This window comes from Salvelinus namaycush, chromosome 12 (genome assembly GCF_016432855.1).
Source record: "Salvelinus namaycush isolate Seneca chromosome 12, SaNama_1.0, whole genome shotgun sequence".
NCBI classification, from domain to species: domain Eukaryota; kingdom Metazoa; phylum Chordata; class Actinopteri; order Salmoniformes; family Salmonidae; genus Salvelinus; species Salvelinus namaycush.
The window spans coordinates 44957749-44976277 of record NC_052318.1 but is presented as its reverse complement, the minus strand read 5'-3'; the positions used below and the strand labels follow the sequence as shown (position 1 = coordinate 44976277).

Sequence of the window (18529 nt, the reverse complement as noted above, 5' to 3'; positions counted from 1 at the left end):
TACCAAAAACCCACATCTCTAAGATATTTTCTCATTTATTTTCCTCATGAGGATAATGAAAGTTCACAGAAGTAACAAGCAAAGGTAGACCTATCAATTAGTTAGTGTTTTTGCTGATATCAAGTTCGTTTATGAATGATTAAGTAATTAAAACTCGTAATTCTGTTACCAAATCTGTAATGGAATTAGAAATAGTAGTTATAAACCACAGTTGGGCCACCTACAGTCCTCCCTTCCACTGGCATACTGTTACATGCTCATAACCGTTTAATTTCTGAAAACAGTCTGGACAAACCCTCACTCTCTCGCTCTTCTCTCTCTACAGTTAATGTCACCTCTCCTGGCTCTTTCTGACACCTACAACCCACCCTCTTTCCATTTACCCTAACAAGCAACCTTACCCACTGAATACCGACGACACTACATATCCATTGAAAAAGTAGTTGAAATTTGGTTCAAAAGTAGTTGAAATTTGGTCATTCCGCCCTGGCCGGACCAAATCTTAACCAATCACAGAGGTCTACGTTTCACAAGTTTTGACAGTACAGTAGAGAACAGTACATAGAGCACAAGTCCAATCTTCTGAAACATAGACATCTATGGAATGGTTCAGATTTGTTGTGGTCCGGAACAAACAAATGTGGTCTTGTTGGGAGGCAGAGCTCAATACAATAATAGCCAGTGTGTAGAATAATACCCAAATATGCAAAAGAAGGATATTGCATATTTCTACCTTTGTGTACCTATTCAGGATACATCACCACGAAGAGAATGATATTCATTTCTATAATTATGCATTTCTATATAGGACAGATCAGGGACCCATGATGTAATTCTGTTACCTCAATTCCGTTAGCGGGTGTAAATCCACTGTAGTTCAATAAGCAAAATCTTTATTTAATTTCTTTCCCAAACTCAAGGTGTCATGTTATAGCTGACACCTCCATTCTTTCTGCAGACATCTTTGAATCTTAATTCGGAGCAGATATTTAACTTTGGAGTTCTGGGAAAATGTGGACGCAAAATAACTGAGGGAGACTTTACAGTCATTCGGTTTCCAAACTTTGCATCTGCACTGTTCTTCAAGTAAATGTGTTTTTGTAAAGAGTTCAGTGGAAATTGTTCAAAGTAGTCCTTGTGCATAGAGTTGTATGGTTCGTTTAACTTTAAAATGCATGCCAATCAAAAACCGTTGATTTCAAAGTCAAAAATCGGAGTCAAAGCGTAATTCCGTTACCATGGAATTACCCCAAGCTAGACAACAGGGTCAGCCCAGCTCTGGGAGGATGGATGGATGGGTAGAGGGAGGGAGGATAGGCTGTACAGTTGGCGGTCTTCTCCCTCCCTATGGTCTCTGGCCTGCTCTGCTGACAGCTGCACTCGTGTTAGTTGAGGACTGGGATTCCCCCAGGGTACAGAGGAGAGAGGTGAACAGGGTGAAGGGGAGGGGCTTCTCAAGGTGAGGTTGCGGTCTTTCTCATTCCCCCCCGCTCATTCTCCCGCCTTCTCTTTCAGACACATTATCACAGTAAGTCATCATGAAGTACCTCAATCTCTGACTCTTGGAGCACAATTGGAGGTCTACTTAGAGCCAGTTGGAGCTACAGTATGTTTAGCAGGGCATCTATCATGGTACAGCTAGGTATATAACTGACAGGCATTGATTCTGGTGGTATTGGCAGGCATGGATATCTCAAAATGTTGGCTAGGATCGTGGCAAGTATCTGAAATACACCCCATCATGGTAATTGGTGAATTGAGTATAGCTAGCTATAATTCCAATGGTTTGGCTGATAATAGGAAAAGAAGAGCAATTTTTACATGGCTAATTTATTGTTAAAAAGGAAACTCATTCAATATATTCTGACGAAGTGGCAAAATGAATTTTGACAGGAAAATGGTCCAATTCACATCCCTTGTCACCCTACTGCCTCTGATCTGACTCACTAAACACAAATTATTTGTTTGTAAATTATGTGTTGTGTGCCCTTGGCTATGCATACATTTTTATGCATAAACTAGGAAAATCATACCATCTGGTTTGCTTAATATAAGGAATTTGAAATGTATACTTGAGCAATTACATTTACTTTTGATACGTACGTATATTTAAAACCAAATACTTCGACTTTTACACAAGTTACTTTCACTTTTATTTGAGTCATTTTCTATTAAGGTATCTTTACTTTGACTCAAGTATGACGAGAGATTACGAATATTCTGGACAAGTTGGAATTGACTGATAAATTGGTCTACATGGAAAACTAAAGGCATAGAAAGTAATACATGAATGTCCATGACAGAATTCAAAAGGAATTTTAGACTGACCAATGTAGATATTTTCAAATACCTGCAACTTAAAATGTTCATATCAAGACATTTCTATTTGAAATCTTTTGGACAGCAGACCAATCTCCAAGGAACACTGAGTCTGAAAAGGATGTTCATATGATAGGCAAGATGCACAACATGGCCAAAGGTATGTGGATACCTCTTCAAATGAGTGGATTCGGCTATTTCAGCTACACCCGTTGCTGACAGGTGTATAAAATCAAGCACCCAGCCATGCAATCTCCATTGACAAACATTGGCAGTACTGAAGAGCTCAGTGACTTTCAACGTGGCACCGTCATAGGATGCCACCTTTCCAACAAGTCAGGTTCGTCAAATGTCTGCCCTGCTAGAGCTGCCCCGGTCAACTGTAAGTGCTGTTATTGTGAAGTGGAAACGTCTAGGAGCAACAACGGCTCAACATTTACATTACGTTCAGTCATCTAACAGACTCCCATCCAGAGCAACCCACAGGAGCAACCAGGGTCAAGGGTCGTGACCAAGGGCAGATCTCCCACCAAGTCAAAACGGGGACCCGAACCAACGACCTATCGGCCACTGGCCCACGCTTCCAATCTCCAAGTCACCAAGCCCCCCACACACACACACACACAGTTCCCCCGTGAGCTGCCCCTCAACCATCCGAGACCCCCCCAATCCCCCCAAAAAACCTCTCCATCCATTATTTTTGGACCAGTCGTCACCAGTCGTACATTTACTGTTAATTCCTGTCATTTAGTTACATTAATTTCCGTTCATGAGTGGATCAATTAGGCCTACAGTCATTTACCATTCTCAGAGTGGAAACATTGTTTGCAGAGTTCACAACCTGCTACACAAACACGTTCTGATTTATTCCCTACCATCATTTAAATGTTTTCATTGTATTTTGCTTGGAGCGCTCCAAGCAATGAGCATGTGTCTGCTTTGTGTCCTCGATGGAGTGCGTGCCTGAGCACGCATAGAAGTAGACTAACTGCCCTGCTGCGCACAAATGTAGGAAAGTGCCCATTTGGGGATGTCTGATTTCTGATCTTCTTAACTAACTTGTTTTTCTGACATTTTTTCTTCACCTCACACAGAAAGTCAACGAAGTCAGTATTTTAAAAAATTATCCATTGTGAATGACAATAGTTCCTCACAGTATTTGAAAAATAGCTCGAGAATTCTCTCCCTCGATAATCTCTAGGCCTCGGTGTGAAAGAGCAAAATGTCATGCTCTGAGAATCCCATATATCCAGTGGAAACGTCATAAAATACCTGAACACATTTCCCTTTGCGCAAAAACAGCTGCGTCTGTCCTGAACTCACTGGCGTGGGAAACTGAGGGACCGGAATAGGCTAGTTGATACAATGTTGCAAGTTCGCCAGCGACAGCTTCTGGCCTGACCTTCCTATGTACAGTCATTGGTCCGGGCCCAGTTGATTTGAATGAGTTGATACAATGTTGCGCTTCACTAGCGATAGCTCAAGTTAAGACAGATAGAAGGAGAGGCAGACAGGCACAGTAGAGATTGAGAACTTCCATTGCAGGTTATAGGCCTAATGCTACATTGGCCTAAACTATCTCTTAGTTGCATGTGCTCATTTCTTTAGCCGCCAATGGCCCACTGTGAATCAGTTTGTCCATATAGCAGAGGCTGGTGCTCTCGCTTTAGAGGATTTGAAAGTTTTATATTTTAACATTTTTCATTCCGATTTGTATTATTAAAAACACGTGACATTGATTTTGAGAAAGAAAATAAATGAAAAACTATTGAAATTATACTGTCCCACGAAAACGTGGATATGAATATCATAACTGGCACGCAGATCAGTAGAAATGGTACTGTAAGATAAATTGTAAGTTTCCCCAAACGCTTCCTAGGAATAGAACGTTGTGAACAGAGCGCACAGTTTTTTGTACTGCATAATTACAATGGGTGTGTGTGAAAGAGAGAGCGAGAGATAACGAGAGGGGTGTTGTAACTAAGATCGTGCCTATTAAAACTGAGCACAAAGGGACAGCTATGCATTACAGCACCAGTGGTTGTAAAGCACCACTCACTGGGCTGCGCCCAGCACTGTGTTGCTTGCTAGACTAGTGGGCTAGTACACCTACACCTAAGTTTAGAATTGTAAACTAATCGAAAATAGAAGTAGGAAACTATTGCGAGCACTTCTCCAGATCACTTGATATCCACCACATGGGGGAGAGAAGAGGGAGAGAAAGGGACAGAGAGGGAGACCCGACTCAACTCAAACTAAACTGTCTGTCGTACAGCAGAGCGTGTGTCCAACTCCAAACCCACACAACTGAATAGATAAGAGCATATCATGAGCACACATCATCTGGCACCTGTATCATCCCGCGGCTACCTACTGGTGAACCAGCGTTTGAGTTGTGCGGTTGCAATATCAACAGTCCCTTATCTCTGGTATATCTTGGCATGCATAATTTAAGACTACATTGTGTGCAGCGCAGTGGACATATAATGCACAATGTCCCAGGAAATACTTTCCGCAACCTAGGCCTACAGGCCATAGTGAAAACATTTGCACGCAAAAATGCAAGGCGATGCAGTCGCATACTGTAACTGCTATAGCCCTCTGGGTAGAAAAAAAATTAGACAAGCACAGACACAGATCAACTTTTTCTAAGAGAAAGAAAGAGAAAAAAAGACCGACACAGGAGAGAAACGCAGCAAGGAATACTTCAGGAGAATTGATAGGCTATTTGACGTGTCATTTTTATGAAACATTTATAAACTCGGCAAAACAAATAAAAGTCCCCACTTGTCAAATGCGTTTATTTTCAGGAAACTTAACATGTGTAAATATTTGTATGAACATAACAAGATTCAACAACTGAGACATAAACTGAACAAGTTCCACAGACATGACTAACAGAAATGGAATAATGTGTCCCTGAACAAAGGGGGGGTCAAAATCAAAAGTAACAGTCAATATCTGGTGTGGCCACCAGCTGCATTAAGTACTGCAGTGCATCTCATCATGGACTGCAACAGATTTGCCAGTTCTTGCTGTGAGACATTACCCCACTCTTCCACCAAGGCACCTGCAAGGTCCTGGACATTTATAAGGGGAATGGCCCGATCCAACAGGTCCCAGACGTGCTCAATGGGACTGAGATCTGGGCTCTTCGCTGGCCATGGCAGAACATTGACATTCCTGTCTCGCAGGAAATCACACACAGAACGAGCAGTATGGCTGGTGGCATTGTCATGCTGGAGGGTCATGTCAGGATGAGCCTGCAGAAATGGTACCACATGACGGAGGAGGATGTCTTCCCTGTAACGCACAGCGTTGAGATTGCCTGCAATGACAACAAGCTCAGTCTGATGATGCTGTGGCACACCGCCCCAGACCATGACAGACCCTCCAACTTGATCCTGCTCCAGAGTACAGGCCTCGGTGTAACGCTCATTCCTTTGATGATAAACACGAATACGACCATCACCCCTGGTGAGACAAAACCGCGACTCATCAGTGAAGAGCACTTTTTACCAGTCCTGTCTGGTCCAGCGATGGTGGGTTTGTGCCCATAGGCGACGTTGTTGCCGGTGATGTCTAGTGAGGACCTGCCTTACAACAGGCCTACAAGCCCTCAGTCTAGCCTCTCTCAGCCTATTGCGGACAGTCTGAGCACTGATGGAGGGATTGTGCGTTCCTGGTGTAACTCGGGCAGTTGTTGTTGCCATCCTGTACCTGTCCCTCAAGTGTGATGTTCAGATGTACCGATCCTGTGCAGGTGTTGTTACACGTGGTCTGCCACAGCTGTCCGTCCTGTCTCCCTGTAGCGCTGTCTTAGGCGTCTCACAGTACGGATATTGCAATTTATTGCCCTGGCCACATCTGCAGTCCTCATGCCTCCTTGCAGCATGCCTAAGGAACGTTCACGCAGATGAGCAGGGACCCTGGGCATCTTTCTTTTGGTGTTTTTCAGAGTCAGTAGAAAGGCCTCTTTAGTGTCCTAGGTTTTCATGACTGTGACCTTAAATGCCTACCGTCTGTAAGCTGTTAGTGTCTTAACGGCCGTTCCACAGGTGCACGTTCATTAATTGTTTATGGTTCATTGAACAATCATGGGAAACAGTGTTTAAACCCTTTATAATGAAGATCTGTGAAGTTATTTGGATTTTGACGAATTATCTTTGAAAGACAGGGTCCTGAAAAAGGGGCATTTCTTTTTTTGCTGAGTTTAGCAGCTTAATACTGTATATAGCTGTAGATAGTATACACTGCATAATGAAACGATACATAGTAAGCTAGTGTTTTGATGGTGGACTGACTATTATTTGGCATTATAAACTGGGAGGTTCGAGCCCCGAATGCTGATTGGTTGACAGCCGTGGTATATCAGACCGTATACTACAATGTAGAAAATTGTACAAATAAAGAAAAATCCTGGAATGAGTAGGTCTGTCCAAACTTGACTGGTACTGTATATGTGTGTGTATATATAATTATTTTACTACATGTACTCGAGCGAAAATAGTTGTAAGTAGCATTACTGTTGTCCATTAGTTTATTTTAAATCAGGGGAGAGCGGTAGGGTTGGGATTTTTATTTTAAATATACAATTACGTTATCCAATACAATCAAAAATACTAAATAAATAATAGGTAATGCCTTCAATTAAAACTGAACATGTAGGTGCACCAAAATAATCACCGGACGTCCTCATTGGGGAGGGATTGCCCCACTTCCCCGACCTAGTAAAAAAGACAGGCTGTCTGTCCTAAAAACCTATATGGAAGAGAATGACTAATATTTCTTCAATATCCCTCTGTGGAAATTGCTAAGTGATATTGAGCTCTTCAGAATGTAGTGGGGTTTGATGGAATGTTTATTGCAGTAATGCGAGTTCCCTTTAAAGGATTGCAAATAAAGATGGTCCACTACAACACAACACAGAGTACTAGTGTTCAGTCTGCAGTGTGCTCGGACAGTCCACTTATAATGTGCAGTAAGGAACTATTTGGTCTACGTTCAGACAGTCTACGCTTGTTGTTCACTACCCCTCAGTGTTCACTGAGTCAGCCTTTGAATTTGGAACTAGCCTTGATAATTCTGCAAAGATATTGACAGTACTTTATACTCGTGCTACGGACTATGCTCTCTAACGCCATACCTTTGTCAGAATGACTATGTACATAGAAACAGCAGAGGCCTTTCTGAAGGATTACAGATACAGTACAAGCTTTATTCTCTCTAGTACAGTGTGGAGTAACAGCAGAATAGCTTGGCCCTGCATCCTACAGGGAAGAGAGGGGAGCTGCTCTGTCCTATGTAGGCTACATGTCCTATGACAGTCAGACCCTACACCCCTGCCTGGCTCTGAGATCCCTATGCGGAGCCAGCGGTCATCCTGCACAGCCCAGACATGATGCACAAGGATTCGCTAGAGCGGGATGAGCCAAGTAATGATGGAACATTATTGTTCTGATCCCAGGGTAGAACCTGTTCTTGTGGGTTAGCCTATGTGGTCCCCCCCTCGTTAGTCCAGTCTAACGTGGCAGAACTGCTCTCATAAGGATGCCTGTCTGACCTGGACTGTACTGGAGCAGGCCTAGATCCAGACAGCTTCCCTAAACAACCCCAAAAGTGTTATACTTTAAACAAAGATGCACTTTCTGGGGTTCCATCTATAATTTAAAAATCAATTAAATTTTCAGTTTTAAAGGGATACTGCGAGATTCCAGCAAGTGGGCCATTTTTTCAACTTACCCAGAGTCAGATGAACTCATGGATACCATTTTTATGTCTCTGATGGCAGTATGAAGGCAGTTACAAATAGTTTTGCGAGCCAATTCTAACTAGCGTTAGCGCAATGACTGAAAGTCTACAGGTGCGCTGGCGTAATCGAAACGACCTTAATTGCCAGAATGTCACAGTATCTCTTTAATAAGAAGAGGCCAAGAAGCTGTTAGTTTAAAGGAACAGTTACGTAAATCAAAAGAGTATCAGGAAACAACTATACGTGACCAGCAATTATACTGGTGAATTTAACTCATCAGTAGCTCATCCTTTTTTCTGTCCATTGGAAATCCGTGACAAAAAGATCTGACAATAACTGAGTTACCATGCTTCTATCATGTACAACATTCCCATTGATGAAACATCCATTGACAGCTCTATAAAATCTGGGGGAACTAACAACTAATCAAAAAGGTCCAGGTTGTGCCATCTCACTAATCAGATTTCATTGAAAATAAATTGAAAATATCACTATTATGCAGATACCATAATGCTTTTGGCGTCAATCTTTAGGAACACTAGTTACAGTGCATTCAGAAAGTATTCAGACCCCTTGACCTTTTACACATTTTGTTACGTTACTGCCTTATTCTAAAATCTACACACAATACCCCCATAATAAAAAAAGCGAAAACAAGTTTTTAGAAATGTTTGCAAATGTATTAAAAATAAAACAGAAATACCTTATTTACATAAGTATTCAGACCCTTTGCTAGGAGACTCGAAATTGAGCTCAGGTGCATCCTGTTTACATTGATCATCCTTGAGATGTTTCTACAACTTAGAGTCCACCTGTGGTAAATTCAATTGATTGGACATGATTTGGAAAGGCACACACCTGTCTATATATGGTCCCACAGATGGCAGTGTATGTCAGAGCAAAAACCAAGCATTGAGGTCGGAATTGTCCGTAGAGCGCCGAGATAAGGATTGTGTCGAGGCACAGATCTGGGGAAGGGTACCAAAACATTTCTTTAGCATTGAAGGTCCCCCAGAACACAGTGGCCTCTATCATTCTTAAAATGGAATAAGTTTAGAACTTCCTCAAACTGGCCACCTGGCCAAAATGAGCAATCGGGGGAGAAGGGCTTTAGTCAGGGAGGTGACCAAGAACCTGATGGTCACTCTGACAGAGCTCCAGAGTTCGTCAATGGAGGAACTCTGGAGGAAACCTGGCACCATCCCTACGGTGAAGCATGGTGGTGGCAGCATCATGCTGTGGGGACGTTTTTCAACGGCAGAGACTGGGAGACTGGTCAGGATCGAGGGAAAGATGAACGGAGCAAAGTACAGAGAGATCCTTGATGAAAACCTGCTCCAGAGCACTCAGGACCTCATACGGGGCGAAGGTTCACATTCCAACAGGACAACGATCCGAAGCACACAGCCAAGACAATGCACGAGTGGCTTCGGGACAAGTCTCTGAATGTCCTTGAGAAGCCCAGCCAGAGCCCAGACTTGAACCCGATCGAACATCTATGGAGAGACCTGTAAATAGCTGTGCAGTGACGCTCCTAAGCCAACCTGACAAAGCTTGAGAGGATCTGCAGAGAAGAAATGGGAGAAACTCTCCAAATACAGGTGCGCCAAGCTTGTAGAGTCATACCCAAGAAGACTCCAGGCTGTAATCGCTGCCAAATGTGCTTCAACAAAGTACTGAGTAAAGGGCCTGAATACTTATGTAAATGTGATATTACATTTATTTTATTTGTATAAATTTGCAAACATTTCTTCTTTTTTTTTAAAACAGTTTTTTTTGTCATTATGGGCTATTGTCTGTAGATTGATGAGAAAAAAACTATTTAATCCATTTTAGAATAAGGCTGTAATCTAACATTAGGAAAAAGTCAAGTGGTCTGAATACTTTCCGTATGCACTTTATATACAAATCTATACAAGGGGCCATCAATACAATTTGCCCAATTTTGTAAACACCATTCTACCCTGACATTCTCAGAAGTTCTCCTAATCCATTGCTGATTGGAGCACCTGTGTATATACCAAGTTTTGCAGGGAGTGGCTAAGGGTTTAGAACGTCGAAAATACATTTTTATCTCTAAATTATCTGAGCCATTTCAAGAAGAGCTGTCAGTGCCATCTGCACTTGCTGGAATCAAACAAGGGAATGTCTAAATCAGAATAAAGACCATGCATCATAGATCAATAGGACACGTTATTTTTAGTCCAACTCCAGCTGCACACATCTCTCACAAGCCTTGTTAGAAAACACTTAGAGAAGACAGAGCCTCAGAACTGTCAACAACTTCCTGTTAGGTTAAAAAAGGAGGGCTAATGATCATTCTCACTGCAGGGGGTAAACTCACACACGCACACACAGAGTGAGCTATCGCAGCCAGCCAGATGAGGCAGAGGGAGATAGGAGCTCATCCTCGGGTTTAACCTCAAGGTGTTTTTGCTGCAATGGCGACAGAGTTGGCGGAAAGTTATGGGGATCTCCAGCCAACTTTGTTCGTTATGTAATGTCCTCAGACTAATCCTTGGCTGAAAACATCCCAGCTTCTTACTGCTGTAGGCTCCATGTATCCTTGTGATTCCCGATAACAAGATAAACCAACCACAATACAAAATAAACAACCCCAGCCGACAAACAGTAAGGAATCTTCACCCATGACAAGATTACCAACGGCGTACTCCTGTACCCTGCTCTTCTCATTATGTCTGGTTCAGCACATAGTTTTGTAAAGGATGAGCATTGAGGAAATTAATGTTAAAATCGAGACTTGTAAAGAAAACAGTCTAGAGGAAAATACTGTGCTTGATTTACATACAGTATATCCGCTTCTACTACCCAATTCAGAGCAGCACATAGCCTGAGGAAAGCCTAGAAAGCCATATTCCCAGGCTCTGGGAGTCAGTCAGTCAGTACGACAGAATGTTCGGGTACCGATACAGAGGTCTGCCCTTGCTACCAGCTAACAACAAACGTTCCCATAACTTTAGAGTCTCATTAGGTCATTACCTAACGTTTTCATATGTTCCAGTGATGCGCAACGACTGTTTATTAATGTCAAATGAAACACGGTTGCCATGTTCTCAAAATATAAGATATTAATGCTCTAGAAACGTTCCATGGGAACGTTGCAAGAACATTCCTGTGCGTCTGTCCCTAACCTTGTTGGCAAGGTTAGGGACACACAGAATGATTTTAACAGTGTTTTCAATTTACATATCTGATACACATGACTACAATGCACATGTTCATTTATATACAGTAATTATTAGTCAACATGTCCTCCCCTGGGATTTGAACTCACAACCTCTTGGTTCACAGCATTCCTATTTTTCTGCTACACCATCATGTCTGTGTCAGTTTCTGACTATTCTCTCATCATTGATTTGAATGACTTATTTCCGCAATTTTAGGGCTTTTTGTATAGCGGTCTAATGTTGGTGGGGGCATATAACTTTGATTTAATGTTACTCCTGAATGAAAATAGTTTTTCTTGAGTACTTTTACCAGAGCTGAGATGTACATCAAAGTGCATTCACCCAAATTGCTTACACCTATCCAGTTATTTCAGATCTACACAAGTGCCTGGGAAGAAGGGCTTAGGGTTTGTGTCTGGACAGGGCCTATACTGGCCTAATAAGCACACGCCTTAGGGATAACCCTTATTGGGACAGTGGTTAGGGCATTAGTCATCGGTGCTGGTGGCCTGGGTTTGAGACCTCCTCGGGGAGTCATACTGTATATTGCTAAGAATGCGAGAGCAGTATGTTAATGTCATTATTTGGCAATATTTACAACACCCCGAACTTACCTAATTAAAATAAGTCCCTTGTCGAAAGATGAGAATCAGTAGGATTACCCTTTCAGCACAAACGATGACCACATTTCCACGACCGCTCATAAATGATCCGTTTTGATTCATTCTACATAGCTGAGTGTCTGTCCATCGTCTTCTTGAAATGCACTTTGAAGTAAATCTCGGCTGTGTTAAAAGCACACACTCATGATCATTGATCATAGTGCTTCAGGGGTAACATTAAAACGGGGCAAAATGATCCACCAACATTGGACCACTATACAGAAAGACTTCAAAATGGCTGAAAAAGTACATACATTCCGTGTGTGGCATTCTCTTCTCTTTCATGTCAACATAAAGCAGATAAAAAACTGCCTGAACATTTTCAGAAAAAAAAAAGAAAAGAAAAAAATCTTTCAAATACCCCAAAGCCATACAGCATGAAGCAGGAAGACTTGGATAAAACTACAAACTACAACCGTGTGTAGAAGAAATGTAGTCACAAGCAGTACAGTACAACAGATATGAAAAGTGAGGTGGCACAAACTGAAGAAACAGTGTGCTACTTGGAAGCTTAACATAGTCGTTTTCCCTCCCCTAAGAGTCTTCAAACGGAGTCGCAGGCTCTCTTTGAGGTGCTGTTTTAGTGGTTTCCCCGCCCCTCCAGACAAAGCACTGCCGATTATCATCAGGTTCACTATAACACAACGCTCCTCTCTGAGTCAATAGCCACATTGTCTGACTGGTGACCAGAGAGATAGACAGGAACACCACACGCACACAGATAAACGGGCTGTACTAATAATAATTGTTATTATGCTGTAAAATAACAGGCCGACTGACCCACCAAACGGGGGAAAAAACAGCTGTTTCATAATGGACCTGGGAAATGCAGAACTATTACCTAAGGGCAATTTTAAATTAGCAGAAGAAATCAAATGTTACTTGTCACATGCTTCGTAAACAACAGGTGTAGACTAACAGTGAAATGCTTAGGGGAGAGCTGTACGAAAGTAACACGGGGTGAAAGTAACATGGCCATTTTCTCAGATGACACAGAAGCTAGAATGACGTAGTAAAGTCAGCACTTTGCTAAGGTGGAGGGTGAGCTCCTTGCAAAGAAACAGCCCCGTCTGACCATGTTTCGCAGAGTTATCAACAACATTTGGTTTTGAGCGACGGAAGTAAAACACTGACCCGGAAGTGTTTCTCAGTTGTAAAGTTGTGTTTAGTTGTTTAAGGTTCCAAACATATGCATTTTCTTACCCTATCTAGTGACTAAATGACAGCATATGTTTAACGTATCATGCTAGCTAGTCTTAGGTGTTAGCCTGGGAGAAGTTACAGGAGAGACAAAAGTAACATAATGTAAACTGATGACCTGGAATAAAATTAAGTAAATGTTTAAGCACAGGCCACATATTGCTTTTATTTTAGCAAATATCAACAAGGGACCGAATGTTACAAAATTAAATATGACATCATTAAAATGATGTCTTAATCAATCGACTTGGTGGATCAGTTTCTCACAAGCTTTTATCGACAGGTTAGTGGTTAAAAATATATTTTTGATTCTGGGGGTCAATTACGTTATGTCAAGCCATGGACATGTGATAAGCAAGATGAGTTTGCCGTTGGGAAGAGAATAAAGACGTTTATTCTATCAAGACACGAGGAGCGCGCATGACAAGGACAGTTGGAGCACACCTGATTGGTAGGGCTAAGCATGAATAGTAATTAAAAATGGTGAAAAACATCTCCAACTACATTCCCATTTAAAGTGAGATGAGAAAATTGTTTAATATAGCTATAATGTAATCCATTTTAGTTTGATTAATATTGTAAGGCAAAAATATTGTGGTTGAGCAACATTGCGATGTTGACGCATGGTTCATTTTCATACATTTCAAACCTATAGCACTAATTATTCAAATAGACGGAAACATTAAATTATGGCTGATAGCACATGACTTGCCTAGTTAAATAAAAGGTTGAAAAAATAAATAATACAATTAAATTTGTTGAAAGCAAAGAGCATGAAAAACTAGAAACATGAAGTTAAGTCCGCCCTAACGCATGTACAAAGTAACGTTGCAGGAATTCTGTTCTCGGTCCATTACCATAGAATTGAAGTTACATTTACTAATAATAGAGTTGTTTGTCATAAAATATGGTGTCTCAAGCTCTATCGATCTCTGAGTAATTAGGAAAAAAACTAAAACTGTTACTTTTGTCCCGGTTCTCCCCTACTCATTCCTAACAATGCAGAGAGAAAATCAGAGAATTAATAACACGAGGAATGAATAGAGAATCAGTATTGCTTACTTGGCGTTATACAGTACACGGGTCAATCAGCCATAGTTAGTTAAATCTACTGTCTTTGAAAAAAGGGATAGTGTCATGGAGTCCACATAACACCAGGTGAGGATGACAGATTAAAAGGATAGCTGCATGCAGGTAAGGGAGAGGATATACGTCATCAATTTGGGTACCAGGCATGTCCGTATGTCGCCCAATGAGAGTCGAGTGTGGAGACGAATGGTCAGTCATCCTGATGAGCCCTTCCCAGCTAGCTAGTTTATATGCTGGGCTGGCTAGCTGGCAACAACAACAGCATGGCGCTGGTTAAAACTTGTAAAAGAAAGTTATGTTCATTTTGAAGGGCGAGGGAGAAATAAATTGTAGTATTGGTCACCATCTGGATGTCACCGTGACATGCCAATTAGCTGAAGTAACAAGCCGGTGTTAATGACCAGTGCAACGGTGTTGGGAGGTGCTTTGCTGACGTGAGTTGCATCCCACCGGGCTATTACATGTCGCAGGCGGTATCTAACGTGGCCAATTTGTTCATTTTATTTAGAGTAGGATAGCAGCCTGCATGAGAAATCTCGTGTAATATTGGTAGTAACCATCTGGATGTTACCGTGATACAGTCTACACTGCTCAATGGGGAGAGTTTGCGCTGCAAGCTGGGAACACAACACAGGGCACGGTCTCCTTCACTCCCGCTTGCCGCAGTAAGGAGATGAAAGTAGCTAGGATAGTGTCGCCAATATCAGGCCAGAGAGACAGCTAAAGCACATCTATTGTAGGCTAGTGATTTGTACAACTAAGTCATTAACGTCTACATTTCCGTAAAATATAATTACTCTGATAGAAACGGAATGATTCTGAACACACTCCAAAGAAATTAAACAAATGTCTAACAGAAGTTTCTAGCCACAAGGACAAACTAGCTAGCTGGGAAGGGCTCATCAGCACGACTGACTGAACCGAATCCGTTCGTCTCCCCTCGACTATCGCTGCGCGACATACGTCATCAATTTGATATGCCATCAATTTGGGCACCAGGCGTGTCATCTAAACTCTGGGCCTGATTGTTTCTCGGGTCTATGTAACTACAGTCAATAGCACCTGACCACAGCTATGCATAGCCTATAACATATTTATTTTACGCTAATAAGGTGAATTTACTGAATTATATAAGGCCTAGCCAACATATAAATAAATACCTATTTGTAAACCAGAAGAGCAACTTGGCTGATTAACATTATTTCACTCCTGTACAATCGGGTCTGGTCTAAACCCGGACCTGTTAGGGTCGGGTCTAGGTCTGGTTGTCATCGGGTCCATTTGGGTTCAGGTCTGATTGTTCTCGGGTCCATTCGGGTCAGGTCACAATTTTTTTTAAAGTTCTGGTCTGTTCGGTTCTGGATCTGATTGTCCTTCGGTCTGTTTAGGTCCGGATCCAACTTCTTGGACCGGAGAAGACCTCTAATATGGTATCTAAAGAGAATGTTGAATCATTCCTTTAGTGTGGGACATAGTTTAAGTGGAGTATGACTGAGATTGGGGCAGGCATTACCTGCGAACCGCGTGTCAAACTGCAGTGGCATGTTGCGGCTTGCAGCAGCAACCAGTGAGAGAGCACATTGCTGCGTTTGTGACTCAGAAGACAGCAGCTGCAGTGCAATTCAAATAGCAGAGGGTTTTCCTGCGAGGAATGAGAGAACCACTTGACAAGGGAAACACTGCCACTAGGAACTAAAGCTGAGAGACAGTGGACGGTCCTGGGTTTGTTCTGTTGGGCCATGTTTACTGTACACTGAGGAACATGGTTACTGTGTAATACTATACCTCACTATACACCGTATGAGCGAAATGTTTTGCTTCGTAAGCCTCGTTTTCCCACTCCCTTGATGACATGGGAAACGAAACTAAACAATCGTTTCAGGCTGCTGTATGAGACACGTTTGCGAAAGTGAAATGTGACGAAAACAATTGTTCCGCGCTGCGGCCACTGTCAAGATGTTCCCAAACCAGCTGTGTGTTGCAGTGGTGTGCGCAGTGAGGTCCCCAGCTCATTGAGGGCTTTGATTTGGGCTCGCACGCAAAAGGCACATTCGACCACACCAACAGATGTGCTGCTGCATGTATGCTGCCCACATTAGGAATCACTTCCATGTGGCAAGCTATGACAAGACAAGGTGATACATTCTTTCACAGGCCCTGCAGTCTCCCACCATTCCACCACACACATACACCTACAAATGTCCTCTCCATCGAGTCATTTTTACCTGTTGTTGGATCCAATTCGCTCTCCTCTTTCTCTTTGCGCTCTCTCTCCTCTTTCCGTGCCCTTTTCCCCCCACTCTTTTTCCCTTTCTTCTCCTTCTTCCTGCCCTCCGACATGCTGTCAGTTGAAAGTGTAAATCCTCTCAGGAAGAAAAAAAATCGCTGACAAAAACAGGTAGTCCTGTGAGGAGCGTGTGACGCTAGACTCTAAGCTTGTCAGAGCGTCTCCCCTCCTATATAGACTCGCGCCAATCACCCACAGTAGGGAAACACCTACTTACAGCAAGGCAAAGAGAGCGAGAGAATGAAAGAGACGACCGAAGAGGGGAGAGAAAAGTACGGAGACCGCGCTGAGAAAGGGGAGGGTAGTAAGAGAGACCTAGGGGGTGAGCAGGGAGGCATTTCTCATTGCTGTATAGGCAATTAACTGTTCCCTGCCTAGAACTATCCGATAAACACAGCCTCTTCTAGGCCCTCAAGCTGGAGCCTTCCTCTCTCGCCCCTCTGCCCTACACTTGCGTGTTCACACGCGTAGGGGCTAACTAGACCCTACGTTAGCCACCTCGACCATGCCAGCAACGCTGTCGGCTTCAGGGCGAAGTGGAATCACATAAGGCACCACATTATTGAGTTTGCGCAATAAAAAAAAAATATGCAGAGGCGTGCCTAATGATATGCCACGTGCATTTGTTTATGTCTGATTTCGTCATTTGACACGTGTATAAGATTAAATACCTCCCTGATTAAATGTTTAACTATTACTGAGGTTTACATCTTGTAAAACGACAGGTGGGATTTGTTTATTCCAATTTCATGCTTGTTTAATTATTTAAAAGTAGAACATGAATTGCATCATTCAAATCACCAGTGTCTCCCGAAGTTGATAGTTTTATTGATCCCCTCGCCACTGTCAGGAAGTCACCCTCGAGTTTCGTCAGCAACACGTGACAACAGAGGGCCCTCGGAGCGAGTTGATAGGGGCAAGGGGGTGGTTTGAGATTCACAGAGACCACAGAACAGAGGAGATGGCCCATATAGCAGGCCACCTGTAGCCTCCCCCAGCCCCAGATACCTCTAGCCTGGAGCATATCTGGTCTTTATGACTGACCCATGCACCCCTGGAGAGGGGCCAGTTAACCCCTCCCCCATGCTGACCACCCAGCTCCCTTTGGGTCTGCCCTGTGCATGTTGGTGAGGGGGTCTCTACACAATAACATGCTCCCCAAACTCACATAATCTGGTTCTGATTTAGGTAATAAACACTGAAACCTAACAAGAGGATATGCATTGAAAACAATGAAAACTAGAAACGTCACAATGCATGACATATATGCATGCTCCTTACACACAAACATCAATTTCCTCTCCACACCTCTCACTCTCCCCTTTTCCCTCCTCTCTCTCGCACTCTCTGCCCCCTTTCTGCCTCTCCCTTTCTCCTCCCTGTGTCCTCCTACCCTGCCGTGTTGTTAGCAAGCCCCAGCATGTCTGTGGTTGCGTCTCTCTCTGCCGGCGCATCGTCATCACCAACCTGAGGAGCGAGCTCTGTCTGTCTCTCACAATCACACACACACACACACACACATGCAGTCTGTTTTACACATCCAGCAACACTGCACAGCAATCATACAGTATAAATTACTGCTGATATAGCGATGTAATTAAATCCAATAGCCTGAAAAATAAACGTTTTTCTGATCTCAGAAGCTTGAAGAACCACTCACACACGCCTGTCGGAGACAGACAGGTCGAGTGACGAATGAGGTGAGCCCCTCCCCTCATTAAAAAGAGCCACTCGCCCGCCCTCTGTTCATTCTCGAGCATGCCGAACTTCCGCACACTCTTGCGAGTAAGGGTATGCAGTGAGATATCTCACTCATGAGAACCGGGATTAAGTTCTCTTTCAGTTATTCAATTATTCATCTCACATGAAATATATAGCCAACTCCCGTATCGCAGCATACAGGCACCAATGGTGAACTGACAGTGCATGTAGCTCATTCACTCGTTTTGTAGTAAAGCGATTTAAAAGGAGAGATATTTCATCCATGATTTCCAGTGGCTCAAAAGGCTCCTGTGAAATAGCCTCAAGCCCA

At 42.8% G+C, this 18529-nt stretch overlaps 1 protein-coding gene across 1 annotated transcript in view; it reads right to left on the bottom strand.

The window, feature by feature from the left end:
* LOC120057313 (pro-neuregulin-2, membrane-bound isoform-like) overlaps positions 1-16737 on the bottom strand; it is a 58409-nt gene extending 41672 nt beyond the window's left edge. The window contains exon 1 of the mRNA XM_039005888.1: positions 16436-16737. Within this exon, the coding sequence (XP_038861816.1) occupies positions 16436-16550 (115 nt within the window). The 5' untranslated portion in view covers positions 16551-16737. The remainder of the gene's footprint in view (positions 1-16435) is intronic.
* Between the last annotated feature and the right edge of the window lie 1792 nt (positions 16738-18529).